General features: G+C 47.1%; 1 protein-coding gene across 2 annotated transcripts in view; it reads left to right on the forward strand.

Annotated features, from left to right (window-relative positions):
• The first annotated feature begins 333 nt into the window (after positions 1-333).
• Positions 334-23,236, forward strand: part of ABCC4 (ATP binding cassette subfamily C member 4 (PEL blood group)) — a 440,057-nt gene continuing 417,154 nt past the window's right edge. Inside the window, exon 1 of one of the 2 annotated variants that reach the window (XM_069758043.1) lies at positions 334-498. In XM_069758043.1, the coding sequence (XP_069614144.1) occupies positions 425-498 (74 nt within the window). In that variant the 5' untranslated portion in view covers positions 334-424. The remainder of the gene's footprint in view (positions 499-23,236) is intronic. The other variant, XM_069758042.1, reaches the window with a different exon arrangement.

Below are 23,236 nucleotides of genomic sequence, written 5' to 3' on the forward strand. Positions count from 1 at the left end.
CTCCTATGATCACTGTGACTACCCCAGCCAGCACGGTGTCAGCAGCACGGTGTCAGCAGCACGGTGTCAGCAGCACGGTGTCAGCAGCACGGTGTCAGCAGCACGGTGTCAGCAGCACGGTGTCAGCAGCACGGGGCTCAGCTCCCAGGTGACCTGCGCCCTGCATGGCGTCCTCTCATAACGGGACCTCCACAGGAGCGTTACGTGAGGACACGGATGCTCTCCTTACATGTGACCGTCCCGCCCCCTGACTAGTGACGATTCCAGGTGCCGCTCACGGCTAGCTGTCCAATCACAGGGCAGGGGGCGGGGCCGTGCACTACAAAGTGACTGACCACCTAGAAGAAGTAGGTAGCGGCGCCCTTTGGCCAGTGCTGCGGCTCCGGTGCTGAGGACAGAGCGCGGTGTGTGGCCGGTGCTGAGCATGGAGCTCCCACAGAAGGAGGGAAAAGCCAACCCGCTGCAGAAGGCCAACTTCTGCTCCAAGATCTTCTTCTGGTAAGAAGCCGGCTCCGCGGGACAGCACGTGCCAGTGCCTCCACTGACAGCGCCCGGCCGTGTGGTGACGGGACAGCCGGTCACACAGCCGGTCCACAGCCTGTCACACAGCCGGTCCACAGCCTGTCACACAGCCGGTCCACAGCCTGTCACACAGCCGGTCCACAGCCTGTCACACAGCCGGTCCGCGGCCAGTCACACAACCTGTCACACAACCGGTCCACAGCCAGTCACACAACCGGTCCACAGCCAGTCACACAGCCGGTCCACGGCCAGTCACACAACCGGTCCACAGCCAGTCACACAGCCGGTCACAAAGCCGGTCCACAGCCAGTCACACAGCCGGTCACACAGCCGGTCCACAGCCTGTCACACAGCCGGTCCACAGCCTGTCACACAGCCGGTCCACAGCCAGTCACACAGCCTGTCACACAGCCGGTCCACGGCCAGTCACACAACCGGTCCACAGCCGGTCACAAAGCCGGTCCACAGCCAGTCACACAGCCGGTCACAAAGCCGGTCCACAGCCAGTCACACAGCCGGTCACACAACCGGTCCACAGCCAGTCACACAGCCGGTCCACAGCCTGTCACACAGCCGGTCCACAGCCTGTCACACAGCCGGTCCGCGGCCAGTCACACAACCTGTCACACAACCGGTCCACAGCCAGTCACACAACCGGTCCACAGCCAGTCACACAGCCGGTCCACGGCCAGTCACACAACCGGTCCACAGCCAGTCACACAGCCGGTCACAAAGCCGGTCCACAGCCAGTCACACAGCCGGTCACACAGCCGGTCCACAGCCTGTCACACAGCCGGTCCACAGCCTGTCACACAGCCGGTCCACAGCCAGTCACACAGCCTGTCACACAGCCGGTCCACGGCCAGTCACACAACCGGTCCACAGCCAGTCACACAGCCGGTCACAAAGCCGGTCCACAGCCAGTCACACAGCCGGTCACAAAGCCGGTCCACAGCCAGTCACACAGCCGGTCACACAACCGGTCCACAGCCAGTCACACAGCCGGTCACACAACCGGTCCACAGCCAGTCACACAGCCGGTCACAAAGCCGGTCCACAGCCAGTCACACAGCCGGTCACAAAGCCGGTCCACAGCCAGTCACACAGCCGGTCACACAGCCGGTCCACAGCCTGTCACACAGCCGGTCCACAGCCAGTCACACAGCCTGTCACACAGCCGGTCCACGGCCAGTCACACAGCCGGTCCACGGCCAGTCACACAACCGGTCCACAGCCAGTCACACAGCCGGTCACAAAGCCGGTCCACAGCCAGTCACACAGCCTGTCACACAGCCGGTCCACATCCTGTCACACAGCCGGTCCACAGCCTGTCACACAGCCGGTCCACAGCCTGTCACACATCCTGACACAGCCGGTCCACATCCTGTCACACAGCTGGTCCACGGCCAGTCACACAGCCGGTCCACATCCTGTCACACAGCCGGTCCACAGCCTGTCACACAGCCGGTCCACAGCCTGTCACACATCCTGACACAGCCGGTCCACATCCTGTCACACAGCTGGTCCACGGCCAGTCACACAGCCGGTCCACATCCTGTCACACAGCCGGTCCACGGCCAGTCATACAGCCTGTCACACAGCCGGTCCACAGCCTGTCACACAGCCGGTCCATGGCCAGTCACACAGCCTGTCACACAGCCGGTCCACGGCCAGTCACACAGCCTGTCACACAGCCGGTCCACAGCCTGTCACACAGCCGGTCCACGGCCTGTCACACAGCCGGTCCACAGCCTGTCACACAGCCGGTCCACAGCCTGTCACACAGCCGGTCCACAGCCTGTCACACAGCCGGTCCACAGCCTGTCACACAGCCGGTCCACAGCCTGTCACACAGCCGGTCCACGGCCAGTCACACAGCCAGTCAGACAGCCTGTCACACAGCCGGTCCACGGCCAGTCAGACAGCCTGTCACACAGCCGGTCCACGGCCAGTCAGACAGCCTGTCACACAGCCGCCACGGCCCTGCTGGCGCTGGGGAAAAGTTTAAAGGAGTGTTCCATATAGAAGTCTAAGACGAGGAAATATTACACTGTGTGCCCCCTCATTGCCCTCCTCAGGTGCTGCTGTGAGCCTAGTGGTGACGTCATGTGGCATCAGTTCTGACATCACGTGATCATGATATTGATGACTTATGACGATTCTTTTGATTTAAGTTATGTGATGATTTGATAGAGATGAGGTCATGTGATTATAATAGTGATGATGTCATATGGTGATAATGATTATAGCGGTTATGCGATGACGTCATGATGGTAGTGACGATGACAATGTGATGATATTTAGTTACGTTATGTGATGCTGGTAATAGCGTTGATCATTCTAGTGATTATGTTATGTGATATGATAATTCTGATGTCATGTGATGAGCGTATTGACCTCGTGGTGATTACGTTATGTGATGCTGGTATTGATGATGGCGTTGATATGTTATAATAATAATAATTATAGCGATTTCATAACTGAGGTAACAAATTACAAAGGGTTTTTCTGTCTCATTCATTCAAAATCTGCAGAATCTTCCTTCTCTGCCTGTACATGGCCGGATCCCATGATCTCATGTGTGGAAGGATCCTGCCTGTGCCTCGTACACCAGTCATTCCGTGTTGGTACATGTATTTGTATGGGTTCCTCGTGGACCCTGTATCGGGCCCTGTGCACACCAGCTGCTATTATGTTATATTCTGTATCATAACTGGTGGAACATGAGTTAACATGTCGGTGGCTGGCTTGAAGCGCAGTGAAATTACAGCTTTGGCACCAGCTGCTTTTGCTCAAGGTATACGGATGCTTGTGACATGGTCGTAATGGTGGTGAGTAACCTCCCAGCTATATGTATTCCTTGTTACACAGACTCTCCCAGTAAATGGCATGTGAAGCGAATACTGGTTGTTTTCGGAGAATATTCTGTGGGGAGTGAGGATAGCTGCTGCCCTCAGTAGTAGTTAGCGATGCAGTAACTCCATCCAAAGCCAAAAGTTTATTTGGGGTTGGATTACAGTTTTACTAAAGAAGGAGATGAGAAATCATTTATTGTTCTAGTGCAACCAACACTACAGGATGCCGACATATCAAATTAGGTGTAAAGTGTTGCCTCCTAGAGGGAACCTGTCACCTCCAGAAATGCTATTTAGCCTCAAATATACTGTAATCTGCAGGTAAATGGCGTTTAAATCCTGTCTGGTGGGTTTAGGCCTTGTTCACATGTAATGGTGAGATCCGTGGTCCTTGTCCATGTGCCATCTATATGTACGTATATGACATCCGTGTATTCGTTTGCTGTCTGTGTCACTATTATTATTATTATTATTATTATTATTATTGCACCAATAATCACATTTTTGTGCCACGTACCATTAGCTGTTCCCATGCGCCAGGTACTGAAGGCAGCTCTCATCATTGTCACCTCATCTCCCTGAGATAATGATGGGAGTTGTGTTCAGCACCCACTGTATACTTCCTATGTGAAATAAAGAATTAAATTAAAAAAGTATGTGCTCCCGTGTAATTTTGGTAACGAGCTGGGGTCTGATATTAACCCTTTCATGACCTTGGGATTTTCTGTTTTTCCATGTTCGTTTTTCGCTCCCCTCCTTCCCAGAGCCATAACTTTTTTATTTTTCCGTCAATATGAGGGCTTATTTTTTGTGAAACAAGTTGTACTTTTGAACAACATCATTGGTTTTAGCATGTCGTGTACTAGAAAACGGAAAAAAAATTCCAAGTGCGGTGAAATTGCAAAAAAAGTGCAATCCAACACTTGTTTTTTGTTTGGCTTTTTTACTAGGTTCACTAAATGCTAAAAGTGACCTGCCATTATGATTCTCCAGGTCATTACGAGTTCATAGGCACCAAACATGTTTAGGTTCTCTTTTATCTAAGTGATGAAAAAAAATTCCAAACTTTGCTTAAAAAAAAAAAAAATTGCGCAATTTTCCGATACCAGTAGCGTCTCCATTTTTCATGATCTGGGGTCGGTTGAGGGCCTATTTTTTGCGCACCGAGCTGGCATTTTTAATGGTACCATTTTAGTGCAGATACGTTCTTTTGATCACCCGTTATTGCATTTTAATGCAATGTCGCGGCGACCAAAAAACGTAATTCTGGTGTTTCAAATTTAGTATATTGCCCAGCCACGTAGTATATTGCCCAGCCACCTGGTCCCAGGTTTGGTATGAGCGCAGGACCTGTGATGACGTCGCGGTCACATGACCGTGACATCATGGCAGGTCCTTGTCGCATAGCATCCTTAGCACCGGAACCTGCCGAGGACAGGACGACACTGCGGAAGGTTGAGAATAACGTTTTTTTTTTTGTTTTTTTTTTTATTTGTAACAGATTTTTTGCTATTGATGGTGCATACGCATCATCAATAGTAAAAAGTTGGTCACACAGGGTTAATAGCTGCGTAACCGGAGTGCGTTACCGCGCTCCGGTAATGCTGGCATTACCCTGTGAGAGGGCTGACTGGAGGGGAGTACGGAGCGGGCACTGACTGCAGGGAGGAAGGAGCGGCCATGTTGCTGCTGGACTGCGCCCGTCGCTGATTGGTCGTGGGCGTTTTGCCACGACCAACAAATCAGCGACTTGGATTTCCATGAGACAGAGGCCGCGACCAATGACTATCCGTGACAGAAAGACAGAGACAGACAGACAGACGGAATTGACCCTTAGACAATTATATAGTAGATAACAAAGCAAAGTTTATAGTCACCTGTCCGATGAGAAGATAATCCACTGATGCCGATGTCCCCTGTAAAAGGCAAAAATAATAAAAAAAAAACCAAACATATTGCTCACCGGCCCAACGAGAAGATAATCCATTTGTCCCTTGACGAGTCTTGCCCTGCTACATCTAGATGCCATGCTAAACGTTGGCATGATGTGAGCGTTTGGCCTGGCATCCAGCAGAAACACTGAGCTGCTTGCGATGGCGCAGCTTCAGTACTTCACTGTCTCGCGGTGACGTGAATAAGATGAGATGAGTTCATAGCTGATTAACGCCGTTCGCTTCACTGATCTTATCGCTAGCGGCGTGAGAAAGATCATATGGTACGAACTCCACTCACCTTATTCGCATCACGCAAGACACTGATGCTGCGCTATCATGCTCTGGATGCCTGGCTTAACGCTCTCATCATGCCAACGTTCAGATGTAGCAGAGCCACGCACCATGGACATGCGGGTTTTCACACGGATACATGGTGCGCACCTCCATTGAATACAGTGGATATGCATGTGTCCGTATTTGCATTCCTACAAACAGCTATCAGTCAGTGTGCATGGGAGAGGTAAGCGCACTCATAGTGGAGTGAGCAGTGAGTTTAACAACCCCCCCAACCGGACTAATGACTGGAGTGACTTCATTCATGACTAGTGTTGAGCATTCCGATACCGCAAGTATCGGGTATCGGCCGATATTTGCGGTATCGGAATTCCGTTACCGAGATCCGATATTTTTGTGATATCGGGTATCGGTATCGAATCAATAGGGATGTGGAAAATAAAGAATTAAAATAAAAAATATTGATATGCTCACCTCTCCGGCGGCCCCTGGACTTCACGCTGCTATCCGGGAGGCTTCTTTGTTTAAAAAGCGCACCTTTCGGACCGGTGAATGACGTCCCGGCTTCTGATTGGTCGCGTGCCGCCCATGTGACCGGCACGCGACCAATCAGAGGCCGCGACGTCATTCGCAGGTCCTCAATTCCTAGAATTAGCAGTTTTGTGAATGAGAATGACGTCGTGGCTTCTGATTGGCCGCGTGCCGCCCATGTGACCGGCACGCGGCCAATCAGAAGCCGCGACGTCATTCTCATTCACAAAACTGCTAATTATAGGAATTGAGGACCTGCGAATGACGTCGCGTGCCGGTCACATGGGCGGCACGCGACCAATCAGAAGCCGGGACGTCATTCACAGGTCCGAAAGGCGCGCTTTTTAAACAAAGAAGCCTCCCGGTACGCAGTGTGAAGTCCAGGGGCCGCCGGAGAGGTGAGCATATCAATATTTTTTATTTTAATTCTTTATTTTACACATCCCTATGGATCCCAGGGCCTGAAGGAGAGTTTCCTCTCCTTCAGACCCTGGGAACCATGAGAATACCTTCCGATACTTGATGTCCCATTGACTTGTATTGGTATCGGGTATCGGCGATATCCGATATTTTTCGGGTATCGGCCGATACTATCCGATACCGATACTTTCAAGTATCGGACGGTATCGCTCAACACTATTCATGACTTCTCCCTATAGCGCTATTTTCAGTGAGCCTGACGTACAGGATTTAAATACTATTTACAGATAAATAGTGTTTCTGGAGGTGATGTCTATGCCCTATGTTTTTCAAGGGCCTCCAGTGTTCCTTTGCACTCATTTTAAAGTGAAATGATCATTAAATTCATGCTGTCTGAACCACAGGCAGCGCCAATCAAAGCCTGGCATTGGTATTGCAGCAATGTATCACTTGCTCTGAAACGCCCAATAAAATTAAAGGGAACCTGTCATCTGAATTTGGCGGGACTGGTTTTGGGTCATATGGGCGGAGTTTTCGGGTGTTTGATTCACCCTTTCCTTACCTGCTGGCTGCAATATTGGATTGAAGGTCATTCTCTGTCCTCCATAGTACACACCTGCACAAGGCAAGATTGCTTTGCGCAGGCGTGTACTATGGAGGACAGAGAATGAACTTCAATCCAATATTGCAGCCAGCATGCAGTCAGCGGGTAAGGAAAGGGTGAATCAAACACCCAAAACCTCCGCCCATATGACCCAAAACCAGTCCCGCCAAATTCAGGTGACAGAGTCCCTTTAAGCACCTAGGTACAAATTGGTACGCGCTTGATAATAGCCAGTGAAATATTTACGATAGGGAGAGGAGTGGAATGACCAATATGGATAATAAAATATAGCGTAGTTTCTCAATATAGCCACCAAAAACTACCCTTGTTAACACCAGTGGTCGGTAGGAAGAGTAATGAGCATGAATGTTCCTACCTCCAGTGACAAGTCCGCGATGAACAGAGAAGCTGCAGTGATGCCGCTGTGTTTCCAAGGAACTCCAGGTACAGAGTGCTAATACAAAATCCAAACTGGTGGCTGCCCAGGCCAGTAGCAGCCACCTGAAACTAACCTCCTGGTTGAAACTGGGTCCTGTGATGCCAGACGCCGCGTGGTGTGAGAGCGGTAAGTCCGGGTGAAGCGCAGGACCTGCGTGACGTATCTGGTCACGTGACCGTTACCGGAGCCCGGGAGTGAGTACGGAACGCAGTGAGGGTCAATCAACCAGGTTGCGTTCCGTACTCACTCCCGGGGCTCCGGTAACGGTCACGTGACCAGATACGTCACGCAGGTCCTGCGCTTCACCCGGACTTACCGCTCTCACACCACGCGGCGTCTGGCATCACAGGACCCCGTTTCAACCCGGAGGTTAGTTTCAGGTGGCTGCTACCGGCCGGGGCAGCCACCGGTTTGGATTTTGTATTAGCACTCTGTACCTGGAGTTCCTTGGAAACACAGCGGCATCACTGCAGCTTCTCTGTTCATCGCGGACTTGTCACTGGAGGTAGGAACATTCATGCTCATTACCCTTCCTACCGACCACTGGTGTTAACAAGGGTAGTTTTTGGTGGATATATTGAGAAACTACGCTATATTATCCATATTGGTCATTCCACTCCTCTCCCTATCGTAAATATTTCACTGGCTTTTATCAAGCGCGTACCAATTTGTACCTAGGTGCATAATTTTATTGGGTTATTCATTCATTTACCAATCAAGTGTGGAGGTTGGTTTGGTATCGCAGCAAGGATTGATAGCTCTTTCACATTCTGCGCCACTATTTATATTTATTTCTATTGCTCTGAAACGCATCTGCGTTTCAGTGAAAACACCATTTGAAAAGCTGTCCGGGGACTATAGGGAGAGATGTGACGTCTTGTGTGTACGTAGGGAGAGATCCCACTCTGCTCTAGTTGATTAACAGGTCTGCCTTATGTACACGGGAGAGACCTGCCAATCAACTGGAGCAAGGTGGGGAGAACCTGGCCTAGGGGCACCACCGGACTGGAGATAGAGGGAGATAGAGATATATATATATATATATATATATATATATATATCTCTATGTCTAAGGGTCACTTCCGTTTGTCTGTTCTTCTGTTTGTCACGGATATTCATTGGTTGCGGCCTCTGTCAGTCATGGAAATCCAAGTCGCTGATTGGTCGTGGCAAAACAGCCACGACCAATCAGCGACGGGCACAGTCCGGAAGAAGATGGCCGCTCCTTCCTCCCCGCAGTCAGTGCCCGGCGTCAGCATACTCCCTTCCGGTCACCGCTCACACAGGGTTAATGCCGGCAGTAACGGACCACGTTATGCCGCGGGTAACTCACTCCGTTACCGCCACTATTAACCCTGTGTGACCAAGTTTTTACTATTGATGCTGCCTATGCAGCGTCAGTAGTAAAAAGATCTAATGTTAAAAATAATTAAAAAAAATAAAAAATCATCATACTCACCCTTCCGGCGCCTTTCCCGCTCTTCGCGACGTTCTGGTGCTAAGGATGGTATGCGAGAAGGACCTGCCATGACGTCATGGTCATGTGACCGTAACGTCGTGGCAGGTCTTTCTCGCGCAGGCGCGAAGAAGCTGCGGTACCATGGAACAGGCAGGGACAGCGTCAGGAGCAGGTGAGTATTTCATATTCACCTGTCCGCGTTCCATCCGCCGGGCGCCGCCCCGTCTTCCCGTCCTCTTGCAGTGACTGTTCAGGTCAGAGGGCGCAATGATGTATTAGTGTGCGCGCCGCCCTCTGCCTGAACAGTCAGTGCGGAGAGACGGGACGCTGAGGAGCAGCGACGAAAGGTGAGTATGTGATTTTTATTTTTTTTATTGCAACAGCATTACATGTGGCACAATGCTGTATGGAGCGTCTATGGGGCCATAAAGAGCTGCATGGAGCATTATATGGGACATCTATGGGGCCATAACTGCATGGAGCATTATATGGGGCATCTATGGGGCCATAATGAACTGCATGGAGCATTATATGGAGCATCTATGGGGCCATAACTGCATGGAGCATTATCCTTCGTCAGGCTGCATAATTTTACAACGTTAACAGGCTGCAGAGGTACAATTGTACCTTCATATATATTTTCTTGAAATTTGGCCAATATATTCTGGACCAAAACTGCAGAGATGTCACGAAATTCCAGCTCTCTACGGCTTTTCGAAAAAAAAAAGTTCTTGCAATTTTAAAACGGAATAGATACAATTGTACCTACTCAGCCGGACGAAGGTTAAACTACATGACTGGGCAAAATACTACGTGACTGGGCAATATACTACGTGGACATGCATATTCTAGAATACCCAATGCGTTAGAATCGGGCCACCATCTAGTGTGTGTGTGTGTGTGTGTGTATATGTATATATATATATATCTATATATATCTATATATATCTATATATATCTATATATCTATATATATCTATATATCTATATATCTATATATAAAAAGATTGGACACACCTTCTCATTTAAAGATTTTTCTGTATTTTCATAACTATGAAAATTGTAAATTCACACCGATGGCATCAAAACTATGAATTAACACATGTGGAATTATATACTTAACAAAAAAGTGTGAAACAACTGAAAATATGTCTTATATTCTAGGTTCTTCAAAGTAACCACCTTTTTGCTTTGATGACTGCTTTGTACGCTCTTGGTATTCTCTTGATGAGCTTCAAGAGGTAGTCACCGGAAATGGTTTTCACTTCACAGGTGTGCCCTGTCAGGTTTAATCAGTGGGATTTCTTGCCTTATAAATGGGGTTGGGACCATCAGTTGTGTTGTGCAGAAGTCTGGTGGATACACAGTCCTACTGAATAGACTTAGAATTTGTATTATGACAAGAAAAAAGCAGCTAAGTAAAGGAAAACAAGTGGCCATCATTACTTTAAGAAATGAAGGTCAGTCTGTCTGAAAAATTGGGAAAACTTTGAAAGTGCAGTTGCAAAAACCATCATGCACTACAAAGAAACTGACTCGCATGAGGACCGCCCCAGGAAAGGAAGACCAAGAGTCACTTTGCTTCTGAGGATAAGTTTATCCCGAGTCACCAGCCTCAGAAATCGCAGGTTAAGAACAGCTCAGATTAGAGACAGGTCAATGCCAGACAGAGTTCTAGCAGCAGACACATCTCTACAACAACTGTTAAGAGGAGACTTTGCTCAGCAGGCCTTCATGGTAAAATAGCTGCTAGGAAACCACTGCTAAGGACAGGCAACAAGCATAAGTGACTTGTTTGAGATAAAGAACACAAAGAATGGACATTAGACCAGTGGAAATCTGTGCTTTGGTCTGATGAGTCCAAATTTGAGATCTTTGGTTGCAACTACCGTGTCTTTGTGCGACGCAAAAAAGGCGAACGGATGGACTCTACATGCCTGGGTCCCACTGTGAAGCATGGAGGAGGTGTGATGGTGTGGGGGTGCTTTGCTGGTGACACTGTTGGCGATTTATTCAAAATTGAAGGCATACTGAACCAGCTTGGATACCACAGCATCTTGCAGCAGCATGCTATTCATCCGGTTTGCGTTTAGTTGGACCATCATTTATTTTTCAACAGGACAATGACCCCAAACACACCTCCAGTAGGTGTAAGGGCTATTTATCCAAGAAGGAGAGTGATGGGGTGCTACGCCAGATGTCCTGGCCTCCACAGTCACCAGACCTGAACCAAATCGAAATGGTTTGGGGTGAGCTGGACCGTAGAGTGAAGGCAAAAGGGCCAACAAGTGCTAAGCATCTCTGGGAACTCCTTCAAGATTGTTGAAAGACCATTCCCGGCGACTACCTCTTGAAGCTCATCAAGAGAATGCCAAGAGTGTGCAAAGCATTCATCAAAGCAAAAGGTGGCTACTTTTGGTCTGTACTGTGTGTGTGTGTATATATATATATATATATATATATATATATATATAAATTTCACCTTTGATTCCATGGTGCTGTTCATGAGAAGGGGTTACATACAAATTTCAGATATCACTTACAGTAAGCAAACTAACAATTACAGACTGATGCAGAGGGGCTAAGACCCTGCCCTTGCGGGCTTACATTCTACAGGATGGTGTGGAAGGAGACAATAGGTTGAGGGTTGCAGGAGCGCCGGTGTTGATGAGGCGGTAGCTTCAGTAGTGGTGCGAAGGCAGCGGGGTCATTGCAGACTGTAGGCTTTCCTGAAGAGGTGGGTTTTCAGGTTCCGTATGAAGGATCCGAATGTGGTTGATAGTCGGACGTGTTGGGGTAAAGAATTCCAGTGGATGGGGGGATATTCGGGAGAAGTCTTGGAGGCGGTTGGATGAGGAGTGAATAAGTGTGTAGTAGAGAAGGAGGTCTTGGGAGGACCGGAGATTACGTGAGGGAAGATATTTGGAGATTAGTTCAGAGATATATGGAGGCGGCAGGTTATGGTTGGCTTTGTAGGTCAGTATTAGTAATTTGAACTGGATACACTGAGGGAATTGGAGCGAGTGAAGAGATTTGCAGAGGGGGGAAGCGAAGGAGTAGGGAGGAGAGAGATGAATTAGTTGAGCAGCAGAGTTAAGGATGCACTGGAGAGGTGCAAGAGTGTTAGCAGGGAGGCCACAGAAAAGGATGTTGCAGTAGTCAAAACGGGAGATGAGTGCATGCACAAGCATTTTAGTAGATTGACAGTTGAGGAAAGGACGGATTCTGGAGATATTTTTGAGCTGGAGGTGGATGTGCGGTTTGAAGGATAGTGGCAGTCAAGGGTACTCCGAGGCACCGGACTTCCGGTACGGGGAAAAGCGTGATGTCGTTAATTGCGATAGATAGGTCAGGTAAGGAAGATCTATGAGCTGGAGGAAAGATGATGAGTTCAGATTTGTCCACATTGAGTTTGAGGAAGCGAGAGGAGAAGAAGGGTATGGCTGATAGACACTCCGGGATTCTGGACAGCAGAGAGGTGACATCTGGGCCAGAAAGGTATTTCTGAGTGTCATCAGCATAAAGGTGGTACTGGAATCCATGAGACTTAATGAGTTGTCCCAGGCCAAGTGTATGGTCCTAGAACACAACCTTGGGGGACTCCAACAGAGAGAGGATGGGATGAGGAGGTAGTGTGGGAGACTCTGAATGTGGAAAGGTATGAGGAAATCCAGGAAAGGGTGAGGTCTTTGATTCCAAAGGAGGAGAGGATCTGTAGTAGGAGGCAGTGATCAACTGTGTCGAAAGCAGAGGACCGGTCTAGAGGGAGGAGTACAGAGTATTGTCCCTTAGCTTTTGCTGTAAGTAGGTCATTAGTAATTTTGGGCAAGGCTGTCTCAGTTGAGTGATGGGACAGAAAGCAGATTGTAGATTGTCAAAAAGCAAGTTAGATGAGAGGTGGGAGGAAAGTGCAGCGTGGACATGCTGCTTCAGGAGTTTGGAAGCGAATGGAGCAGCGATATTGGGCGATAGCTGGACATAGCTGTTGGATCGAGGGTTGGCTTTTTAAGCATAGGCGTGATTGTGGCATGTTTGAAAGCCGAAGGGAAGGTGCCAGAAGTTAGTGATAGGTTGAAGAGCTGAGTCAGGGATGGGATAAGAGTGGTGGTGAGGTTGGGAAGGAGATGGGATGGGGTAGAGCGCACAAGTGGTGAGGTGCGATTTGGAGAGGAGACAATCAAGCCCCCCTTCAGTGATGTTGGATAGGGAGGTTATGGGGTTTGGGAACTGGTCTGGTATATAAAGGGGTTGTGGTGGTTGAACAATGAAGACTTGCCTTGTTTGCCACACACTTTAAAAATAAGATTGACCAAAGTCCTCAGCAGAGATGAGGGAGGTTGGAGGGGGCGGAGGAGGGAGTTAAAGGTTTTGAATAACTGTTTGGGGTTGTAGGATAGGGAAGATATGGGGGTTGTGAAGTAGGCCTGTTAAGCCGAGGTGAGAGCCGATTTAAAAGTGAGTGTTGCCTGTTTGAATGCAGTGAAGTCATCTTGCGAATGTGTTTTCTTTTTAGTGGTGTTATTGTGCCAGGGTTGTCTATTGATATGTTGCACTCTGCCATGAACGAGAGGGGCAACCGCGTCAATAGCTGATGCGAAAGTGACATTGTAGAAAGCAGTGGCACTGTGTCGTAGAGTGAGGATGTGGATGCCAGTGGTAGGATAGTCAGAGAGTGTGTAGGCGTCTAGGTGTGCAAGGTTTTTGCGGGAGTGCGCATGTTGCTGGACATGGGTGACCGGTGAGGATAGTGAGAGGGGAGGTGGTAAAGTTAGATAGAGAGCAGAGACGGGTGAAGACCAGGTCTAGTGTATGTCCGTCTGTGTGGGTGGCTGCGGAGGACCACTGAGTAATTCCAAAAGATGAAGTAAGGGACAGAAGTTTGAAGGCTGTTGACTGAATGGTATCAGTGGGGATGTTGAAGTCACCCATGATGATGGTTGGATTGTCAACAGAGAGAAGGTGAAGAAGCCAGGTGGAGAATTGGTCACTAAAGGCGGTGGCTGGGCCCGGAGGTCGGTATATGACGGCCACTTGGAGGTTGGAGAGAGAGTAGATGCGGATAGAGTGGACTTCAAAAGAGGGGAGGATAAGGGAGGGTAGAGGTGGGATTAGGTTAAAGGTGCAGTTTGAAGAAAGGAGAAGACCCACTCCTCCACATGTCTGTTGCCGGGGCGAGGGGTGTGGGAATTGGAGGCCGCCATAACACAGCGCATCAGGGGAGGCGGTGTCAGAGGGTGTTAGCCAGGTTTACGTGAGGCCGAGGAAGGTAAGATTGTGAGAGAGAAAAAGGTCATGAATCACATGAAGCTTATTGCAGATTTTCCTTATCTTCACTGTTACTTTCTGGTTCACCTGGTTCACTTCTCTGTGCCTTCTGGCCTTATGTGTGGTCAGTCGGGACGATCACCTGCAGGTGACTGCATAGCAATGATTAAAAATTTCCCAGCGTTAGCTCTGTTGTACCTTGTTGATGTTAGGCTCAAAATTTTCCCTGATAGCATGTGATTGTAAAGTCTAACTTGGGGGTCTCAAACTCTGCTTTATAAAAAAAAAAAAAAAAAAAAAAAAATTGAATTTGGGGGGCTGCATTCTTTGCAGGGCAGAGTGACATTTTTATTGATACTATTTTTTTTCTCTATACACCTTTTGATCATTTAAAAAAAAAAATATTTTTGCTGTGTTTATTTTATTCAATGGCGTACACCGTATATGTTATGATGTACTTTTATAGTTTGGCTCATTATGGATGTGGTGATGACAAACATACAGTGGGGCAAAAAAGTATTTAGTCAGTCAGCAATAGTGCAAGTTCCACCACTTAAAAAGATGAGAGGCGTCTGTAATTTACATCATAGGCAGACCTCAACTATGGGAGACAAACTGAGAAAAAAAAATCCAGAAAATCACATTGTCTGTTTTTTTAACATTTTATTTGCATATTATGGAGGAAAATAAGTATTTGGTCAGAAACAAACAATCAAGATTTCTGGCTCTCACAGACCTGTAACTTCTTTAAGAGTCTCCTCTTTCCTCCACTCATTACCTGTAGTAATGGCACCTGTTTAAACTTGTTATCAGTATAAAAAGACACCTGTGCACACCCTCAAACAGTCTGACTCCAAACTCCACTATGGTGAAGACCAAAGAGCTGTCAAAGGACACCAGAAACAAAATTGTAGCCCTGCACCAGGCTGGGAAGACTGAATCTGCAATAGCCAACCAGCTTGGAGTGAAGAAATCAACAGTGGGAGCAATAATTAGAAAATGGAAGACATACAAGACCACTGATAATCTCCCTCGATCTGGGGTTCCACGCAAAATCCCACCCCGTGGGGTCAGAATGATCACAAGAACGGTGAGCAAAAATCCCAGAACCACGCGGGGGGACCTAGTGAATGAACTGCAGAGAGCTGGGACCAATGTAACAAGGCCTACCATAAGTAACACTACGCCACCATGGACTCAGATCCTGCAGTGCCAGACGTGTCCCACTGCTTAAGCCAGTACATGTCCGGGCCCGTCTGAAGTTTGCTAGAGAGCATTTGGATGATCCAGAGGAGTTTTGGGAGAATGTCCTATGGTCTGATGAAACCAAACTGGAACTGTTTGGTAGAAACACAACTTGTGGTGTTTGGAGGAAAAAGAATACTGAGTTGCATCCATCAAACACCATACCTACTGTAAAGCATGGTGGTGGAAACATCATGCTTTGGGGCTGTTTCTCTGCAAAGGGGCCAGGACGACTGATCCGGGTACATGAAAGAATGAATGGGGCCATGTATCGTGAGATTTTGAGTGCAAACCTCCTTCTATCAGCAAGGGCATTGAAGATGAAACGTGGCTGGGTCTTTCAACATGACAATGATCCAAAGCACACCGCCAGGGCAACGAAGGAGTGGCTTCGTAAGAAGCATTTCAAGGTCCTGGAGTGGCCTAGCCAGTCTCCAGATCTCAACCCTATAGAAAACCTTTGGAGGGAGTTGAAAGTCCGTGTTGCCAAGCGAAAAGCCAAAAACATCACTGCTCTAGAAGAGATCTGCATGGAGGAATGGGCCAACATACCAACAACAGTGTGTGGCAACCTTGTGAAGACTTACAGAAAACGTTTGACCTCTGTCATTGCCAACAAAGGATATATTACAAAGTATTGAGATGAAATTTTGTTTCTGACCAAATACTTATTTTCCACCATAATATGCAAATAAAATGTTAAAAAAACAGACTGTGATTTTCTGGATTTTTTTTTCTCAGTTTGTCTCCCATAGTTGAGGTCTACCTATGATGTAAATTACAGACGCCTCTCATCTTTTTAAGTGGTGGAACTTGCACTATTGCTGACTGACTAAATACTTTTTTGCCCCACTGTATATTTATATATTCTCCAAACATATTATCAGCATATGTAATTAGAGCCATATGAACAAGACAGATTTACATGCCAAGGTAAAAAAAAAACTTAGGCCATACAACAGCCAAAATGACAGGCCAAAAAATTTGAAACAAAATTACAGGTTCTGGTAGGTTGGGGGTGGTGATGGCGGGTGTCTAGCATGTGCGGAACTTTGCCTGGGTGGTTGACCAACCAGACTGTCAACCTGTGTTAGTGTTGATCTAAATTGAGGTTGTTGTGGCAAGTTTCGATCATGTGTATGACTTAACACTTGATGTTGAGGGTAGAAGGGCATCAAGTCCTGGGTACCGGCTTTTCCCATTTGGTCAGACCCCCCAATATGGCCATGTCGAGCAGACACATGTTGGGACCAGCCTCCAAACGTGTCTGTTCAAGTGGTCATATTGGGCAGTTGCAGGATAATCATAAATTGCCCTGTTTTGTGGTTGTTGGGTGCTTTGGGCATGCTGATGTTGTGGAGCTATAGGTTGCGGGGGTGGTGCTGCGACAGTTTGTGATTGGTCCTGTGGAAGGTCTTTCACCGCCAGAAGGTTGGTAGCTGACATTTGCCACCGTTCCAGATAATTAAAAACATCAGTGGGGTTGTTTGGGGGTGTGGCTGCATCTATCAATATTTGGATACAACCTCTGGTCCGCAGCCTGAGCGAGCGTGGAATGGGCCATAAATAGCGGGCAAGACTGCGGAAGTACGCTTCCTCCCCATCGTCATGGGCAGCTCTGGACAAATAGTCCAACACCCCTGTATCCACTTGCCTCCTGGTGCCAATGTTCGAAGCCACCCTTCTGCGCCGACCACGGTTTGGTCTGGTATTAGGCTGTGGTGAGGTATCCAGAGCCAAGGTTGGACTGCTGCTCTGGGCTCCTTCCTCCACCTCTGGATTTGCCTCCTGTGTGGCAGAAGACGCTGGTGGTGGTGGTGGTTGGTTGCTGCCTGTTGTTTGCCCAGATGGTCCAGCCATTTCTGCCTCTTCACCAACAGGGTCAATCACCAACTCAGAGTCAGATGCAGTCTCCCTTTGTCAGATTTGACTCTGTTCTGTATTTCACAAAAGATTTTTAATTAGAAAAAATACATACATATTCACGTAATAAGATGTCACATTTTTTTGAGACATGCATGCACTTACGGTCTGAGCTCCATCACCGGTGCAAGAAAATTAAGGTGATCAAAATATAGGTATTTTCTTTTTTTTGTGGCTGCATCACCACTCCGCCCAGGAAGTTGTCGTTCATGCTGGTATTGGTCACGGCAACTCCGCCAGCGTCTAGTGACATCATTGACTGCAAAGATACAACATTTGGTATATAAATATCACGCACATAACTCAAACAGGGTTTGCAATCACACATGGCCGAGGGGGACATAAAATTCCTTGGGGAATATATTAAAGGACAATAGCTACTACATTTCATCCATATTTGTGTGTCTTGGTAATGTTTTTGCATCTTCAACCAAGAGCATGGATCATTTACTTCACTCATAAACACACCACATATGATGTGTTCATGCTTATTTTTATCATGAACCCAATATAAAAACCCATTTTTGCATAAAGGATGGTACTTACATATTTCTTGCTGAACCTCTTGAGGTCGATCATCAAAATCGGGGAACATGTGGCGACATATTGACCTCCATGCTGCGTCTTTACGTGCACGGTCCGCATAATGTGCGTCGCGTTGGTCCCATAATTCGGGTCTATCATGGACCAGAGCAATCAGCATCTCAACATTTATATGCCTGGCCATGCTGCTACACAGTGCACTCCGTGGAGGCGTGCTTCCTGGTTTGCAATCCAGCGTGGGCCAGAAATTAGCATGCCAAAGCTTCCTGATAATGGATGATTCAATTTCCTGTCACCTGGAGAAGTCTTCTGTATTTCTCAAAATGCACACGCATGGTCCGTATGTAATCCGATTTTTTTTTTTTTTTTTCTCGCACCCATAGACTTGCATTGGCGATTCTCGGCCGAGATACGCTGACAATCGCAGCATGCTGCGATTTCACTCGGATCCTGAATACGGCCGAGAAAATATCGGATGATGGGAGCTGCCCCATAGATTAACATTGGGACAAGTGCTATGCGAATTTTTTTTTTTTGCGCATTGCACTCGTCCGTATTACGGTCTAGTGTGACCCCGGCCTTAAAGGGATAATCATTCAAACTTTGAAAATTGCTAATTTTTTAACATTTTTCTTAAATTTTTGATGTTTTTTATAAATAAACACAAAACATATTGACGTAAATTTACCATTATCATAAAGTATAATGTGTCACAAAAAAAACATTCTCACAATCACTGGGATTTGTTGACGTGTTTTAGAGTTATTTCCACATAAAGTGACACTGGTTAGATTTCAAAAATTTGGCTCTGTCACCCCAAAATTCGCCTATAAGCCAAGGCCATCGCCATCAGGGGCTTATCTACAGCATTCTGTAATGCTGTAGATAATCCTCCTGATGTAACCTGAATGAGAAAAAAAAAAGTTAGATTATACTCACCCAGGTGCGGTCTGGGTCCAGCGCCTCCCATCTTAATACGATGACGTTGTCTTCTTCTTTCCTTCCTGCTGCGGCTCCTGTGCAGGCGTACTGAATTGCCCTGTTGAGGGCAGAGCAAAGTACTGCAGTGCGCAGGCATCGGGAAAGGTCAAAGAGGCCCAGCGCCTGCACGCTGCAATACATTACACTGCCCTCAACAGGGCAAATCAGTACACCTGCGCAGGAGCTGCTGCAGGAAGCAAAGAGGACGTCATCGTACGAAGATGGGAGGCACCGGACCCGGACCGCGATGCCCATCGGACCCGGACCTCTCCTGGGTGAGTATAATCTAACTTATTTTTCTTCTCTTTCTGGTTACATCGGGGGCATATCTACAGCATTACAGAATGCTGTAGATAAGCCCCTGATGGCGGTGGCCTTAGCTTATAGGCGAATTTTGGGGAGACAGATTCCCTTTAAAGCCGCAATGCTCCTCTGAGAAATATGCTAATTTGCAAATTGTCTTCAGAGAGGAAGAGAGCCAGAACTCTAGTGCCACCTATTGGAAGGTAGCAATCCTACATGTCTGTCGACCATTTAACGAGCCTTGTCACATGACTTAGGATAATAGCCAAACCAGAATCTCAATTTGTGTTTCGGGGTACCACCCCTCGTCAGTGCAAAGCAGAGATCTGGTTTGGCTGTGTTGATATGATGTCACATTTGTTTATATTCACTTATATAGCGCCATTAATTTCACAGTGCTGCACACCGCTGTCCCCATTGGGGCTCACCATCTAGATTCCCTATCAGTATGTCTTGGAGTGTGGGAGGAAAACTCCTTGATAATGTCGTTAATGGGATTTGAACCCAGGACCCCAGTGCTGCAGTGCTAACCACTGAGCTATTGAGTCTCCTGTTCCTCATGTGTTTTTTTTTTTTTTTTATTACTCCATGCTCCCTGTGTGTTAATATGGGTATTTAGTCATGTGGATTTAACAAACTTCTAGTCAGAAATTTCATATGCCTGTAGGATGTTTATTTTATCCATACTCTTTATTTGTATATTCAAATATATGCATATAGCATGCCATTATTACATGCATTATACGCTCTGGCTTGGACAAGGAGATATACCATAAACCATTTCTCATCTTGCATGTATATTAACCCCTTAGAGACCGGGCCAAATTTTTTAAATCTGACCAATGTCACTTTATGTAGTAATAACTCTGGAAAGCGTCAACAGATCCCAGTGATTTTGAGATTTTCTTTTTTTCATGGCACATTATAATTTACTAGATGGTGGCCCGATTCTAACGCATCGGGTATTCTAGAATATGTATGTACCGTATATACTCGAGTATAAGCCGACCCGAGTATAAGCCGACCCCCCTAATTTTGCCACAAAAAACTGGGAAAACTTATTGACTCGAGTATAAGCCTAGGGTGGAAATCAGCATTTACCGGTGAATTTCAAAAATAAAAATAGATAATTATTTCCCCATAGCTGTGCCATATAGTGCTCTACACCGTTCATATTTCCCCATAGCTGTGCCCCATATAGTGCTCTGCACCGTTCACTGTGCCCCATAGCTGTGCCATATACAGTGCTCTGCACCGTTCACTGTGCCCCATAGGTGTGCCATATACGATGCTCTGCACCGTTCACTGTGCCCCATAGGTGTGCCATATACGGTGCTCTGCACCGTTCACTGTGCCCCATAGGTGTGCCATATACGGTGCTCTGCACCGTTCACTGTGCCCCATAGCTGTGCCATATACGGTGCTCTGCACCGTTCACTGTGCCCCATAGATGTGCTCCATATACGGTGCTCTGCACCGTTCACTGTGCCCCATAGATGTGCCATATACGGTGCTCTGCACCGTTCACTGTGCCCCATAGATGTGCCATATACGGTGCTCTGCACTGTTCACTGTGCCCCATAGATGTGCTCCATATACGGTGCTCTGCACCGTTCACTGTGCCCCATAGATGTGCTCCATATACGGTGCTCTGCACCGTTCACTGTGCCCCATAGATGTGCTCCATATACGGTGCTCTGCACCGTTCACTGTGCCCCATAGATGTGCTCCATATACGGTGCTCTGCACCGTTCACTGTGCCCCATAGATGTACTCCATATACGGTGCTCTGCACCGTTCACTGTGCCCCATAGATGTACTCCATATACGGTGCTCTGCACCGTTCATTGTGCCCCATAGATGTGCTCCATATACGGTGCTCTGCACCGTTCATTGTGCCCCATAGATGCTCCACATTAATCTGTTCTGCCGCTGCTACTGCTGCAATAAAAAAAAAAAAACACATACTCACCTCCCTTGATTGCAGCTCCCGGCGTCTCGTTCCGGCGCCTCCATCTTCCCGGCGTCTCTGCTCTGACTGATCAGGCAGAGGGCGCCGCGCACACTGTATGCGTCATCGCGCCCTTTGACCTGAACAGTCAGAGTGCAGACGCCGGGAAGATGGAGACGCCGGGAAGATGGAGCGACGCCCGGCGGCTGGAACGTGGACAGGTGAATATAACATACTCACCTAGTCCTGGCGATCCTCGCGCTGTCCCTCTGCCTGGTCTTCGGTGCCGCAGCTTCTTTCTCTATCAGCGGTCACCGGCACCGCTGATTAGAGAAATGAATAAGCGGCTCCGCCCCTATGGGAGGTGGAGCCGCTTATTCATTTCTGTAATGAGCGGTCCCACGTGACCGCTGAAGAGAGGAAGAAGCTGCAGCGCCGAAGCCCGTGGGACGGCAGGGACAGCGCGAGGATCGCTGGGACTAGGTAAGTATGCCTCAGCGCCCTCACCCCCTCACCCGCCGACCCCACCGCTACCGTGACTCGAGTATAAGCCGAGGGGGGCACTTTCAGCCCAAAAATTTGGGCTGAAAATCTCGGCTTATACTCGAGTATATACGGTAGTTTATTTATATACAATATTAGAACACAGAAACATCACAAATCACTGAAGAAAAATCCTTTTTATATATAGTCAAAATTTATCAAACTATTCACGGTGCTCTATGTAAGTTGGTGGCTATCACCACCGGACCAAGAGAAGAAAACCTAAACAACCGAACCATGGACAGCCAGGCAGAAGCCAAAGCCAGGAGTTTATATAAAAAAATGCCTTTATTATATATTTTTTGTGGCAATAATTTAAAAAATATTTATAAATATAATATAAAAACAATAAATCTGTACGCATAACAGGATATTTCATAACATACTAATGGCAGACCCAATAAAAAAAGTCCCTTAGGAGGTAAAAACAAAGTATCATAACTTATAAAAAAAACTTTTATAAAGCAATGTGCTGTGCATAAAAAATACATATCTTCACCTGAAAACCTAAAAAGTGCAATGTGCTGTGCACAAGATTACCTGAATTCACACCAAAATCAAGGATATAAAGTGCAGTGTGCAAAAAGAACGATTACATATATCCACTTCAAAAATCAATTGTATCCAGTGCAATAAATGAAAAAACAAACCATGTGTTTGTATGTTCCAAAACGTGCATGTGTAGGAAGGGACTCAAAGAAAAATACTGGTATATACCTTTAAGAGTCGCCTCGTCCTGTAATAGCGCACCCCGACGCGCGTTTCGGACAATTTCCTTCGTCAGGGGGTATTTAGTGTAAGTCCGGGAGCTGTATTTATATTATACGTCCTCCTATCGCTGCCGCCCCAAAGAAATACCGTTGCATGCGCAGTCAGGAGGACCCAGAAGTCAGAGCGCCAGCCCCACGTGACCGGACGTACGGGGCAGAGTACCCGAGGTTTCCAAGTGCACTCCCTGGAGCGCAGTATACCTGGAGTGTATGGGGCTGTGGCTTATTAAACTACATAGCGTGACCTAGTGTCTCATACTAGATAAATACTAATGGAGATCGCACCGGTATATATCATGGTGGGGGTTATGCAAATTAATTCCAACAACAAAATAATGCAAAATATAAAGAAAATATAATACAGTGATAATTTCCATTGCCCAAATATACAAAAAAAAAAAATTAGATAAAAAATATATATATATATATATATATATATATATATATATATATATATATATATATATAAAAACACAGTATGCATTTATCACAACATTACAATCAAAGAATAAATTAAATATCATTTATAAATACAAAAAAAACAAAATATAACTCCAAATGACTGTGATGTCAATTACTGACAATATACTATTATCCATTTATGCAGTATCCAGTCCACACATCATCGCCACAGATGCTAACGCCTTCCACCAA

The sequence above is a fragment of the Ranitomeya imitator genome, chromosome 3 (assembly GCF_032444005.1).
Source record: "Ranitomeya imitator isolate aRanImi1 chromosome 3, aRanImi1.pri, whole genome shotgun sequence".
NCBI lineage: Eukaryota > Metazoa > Chordata > Amphibia > Anura > Dendrobatidae > Ranitomeya > Ranitomeya imitator.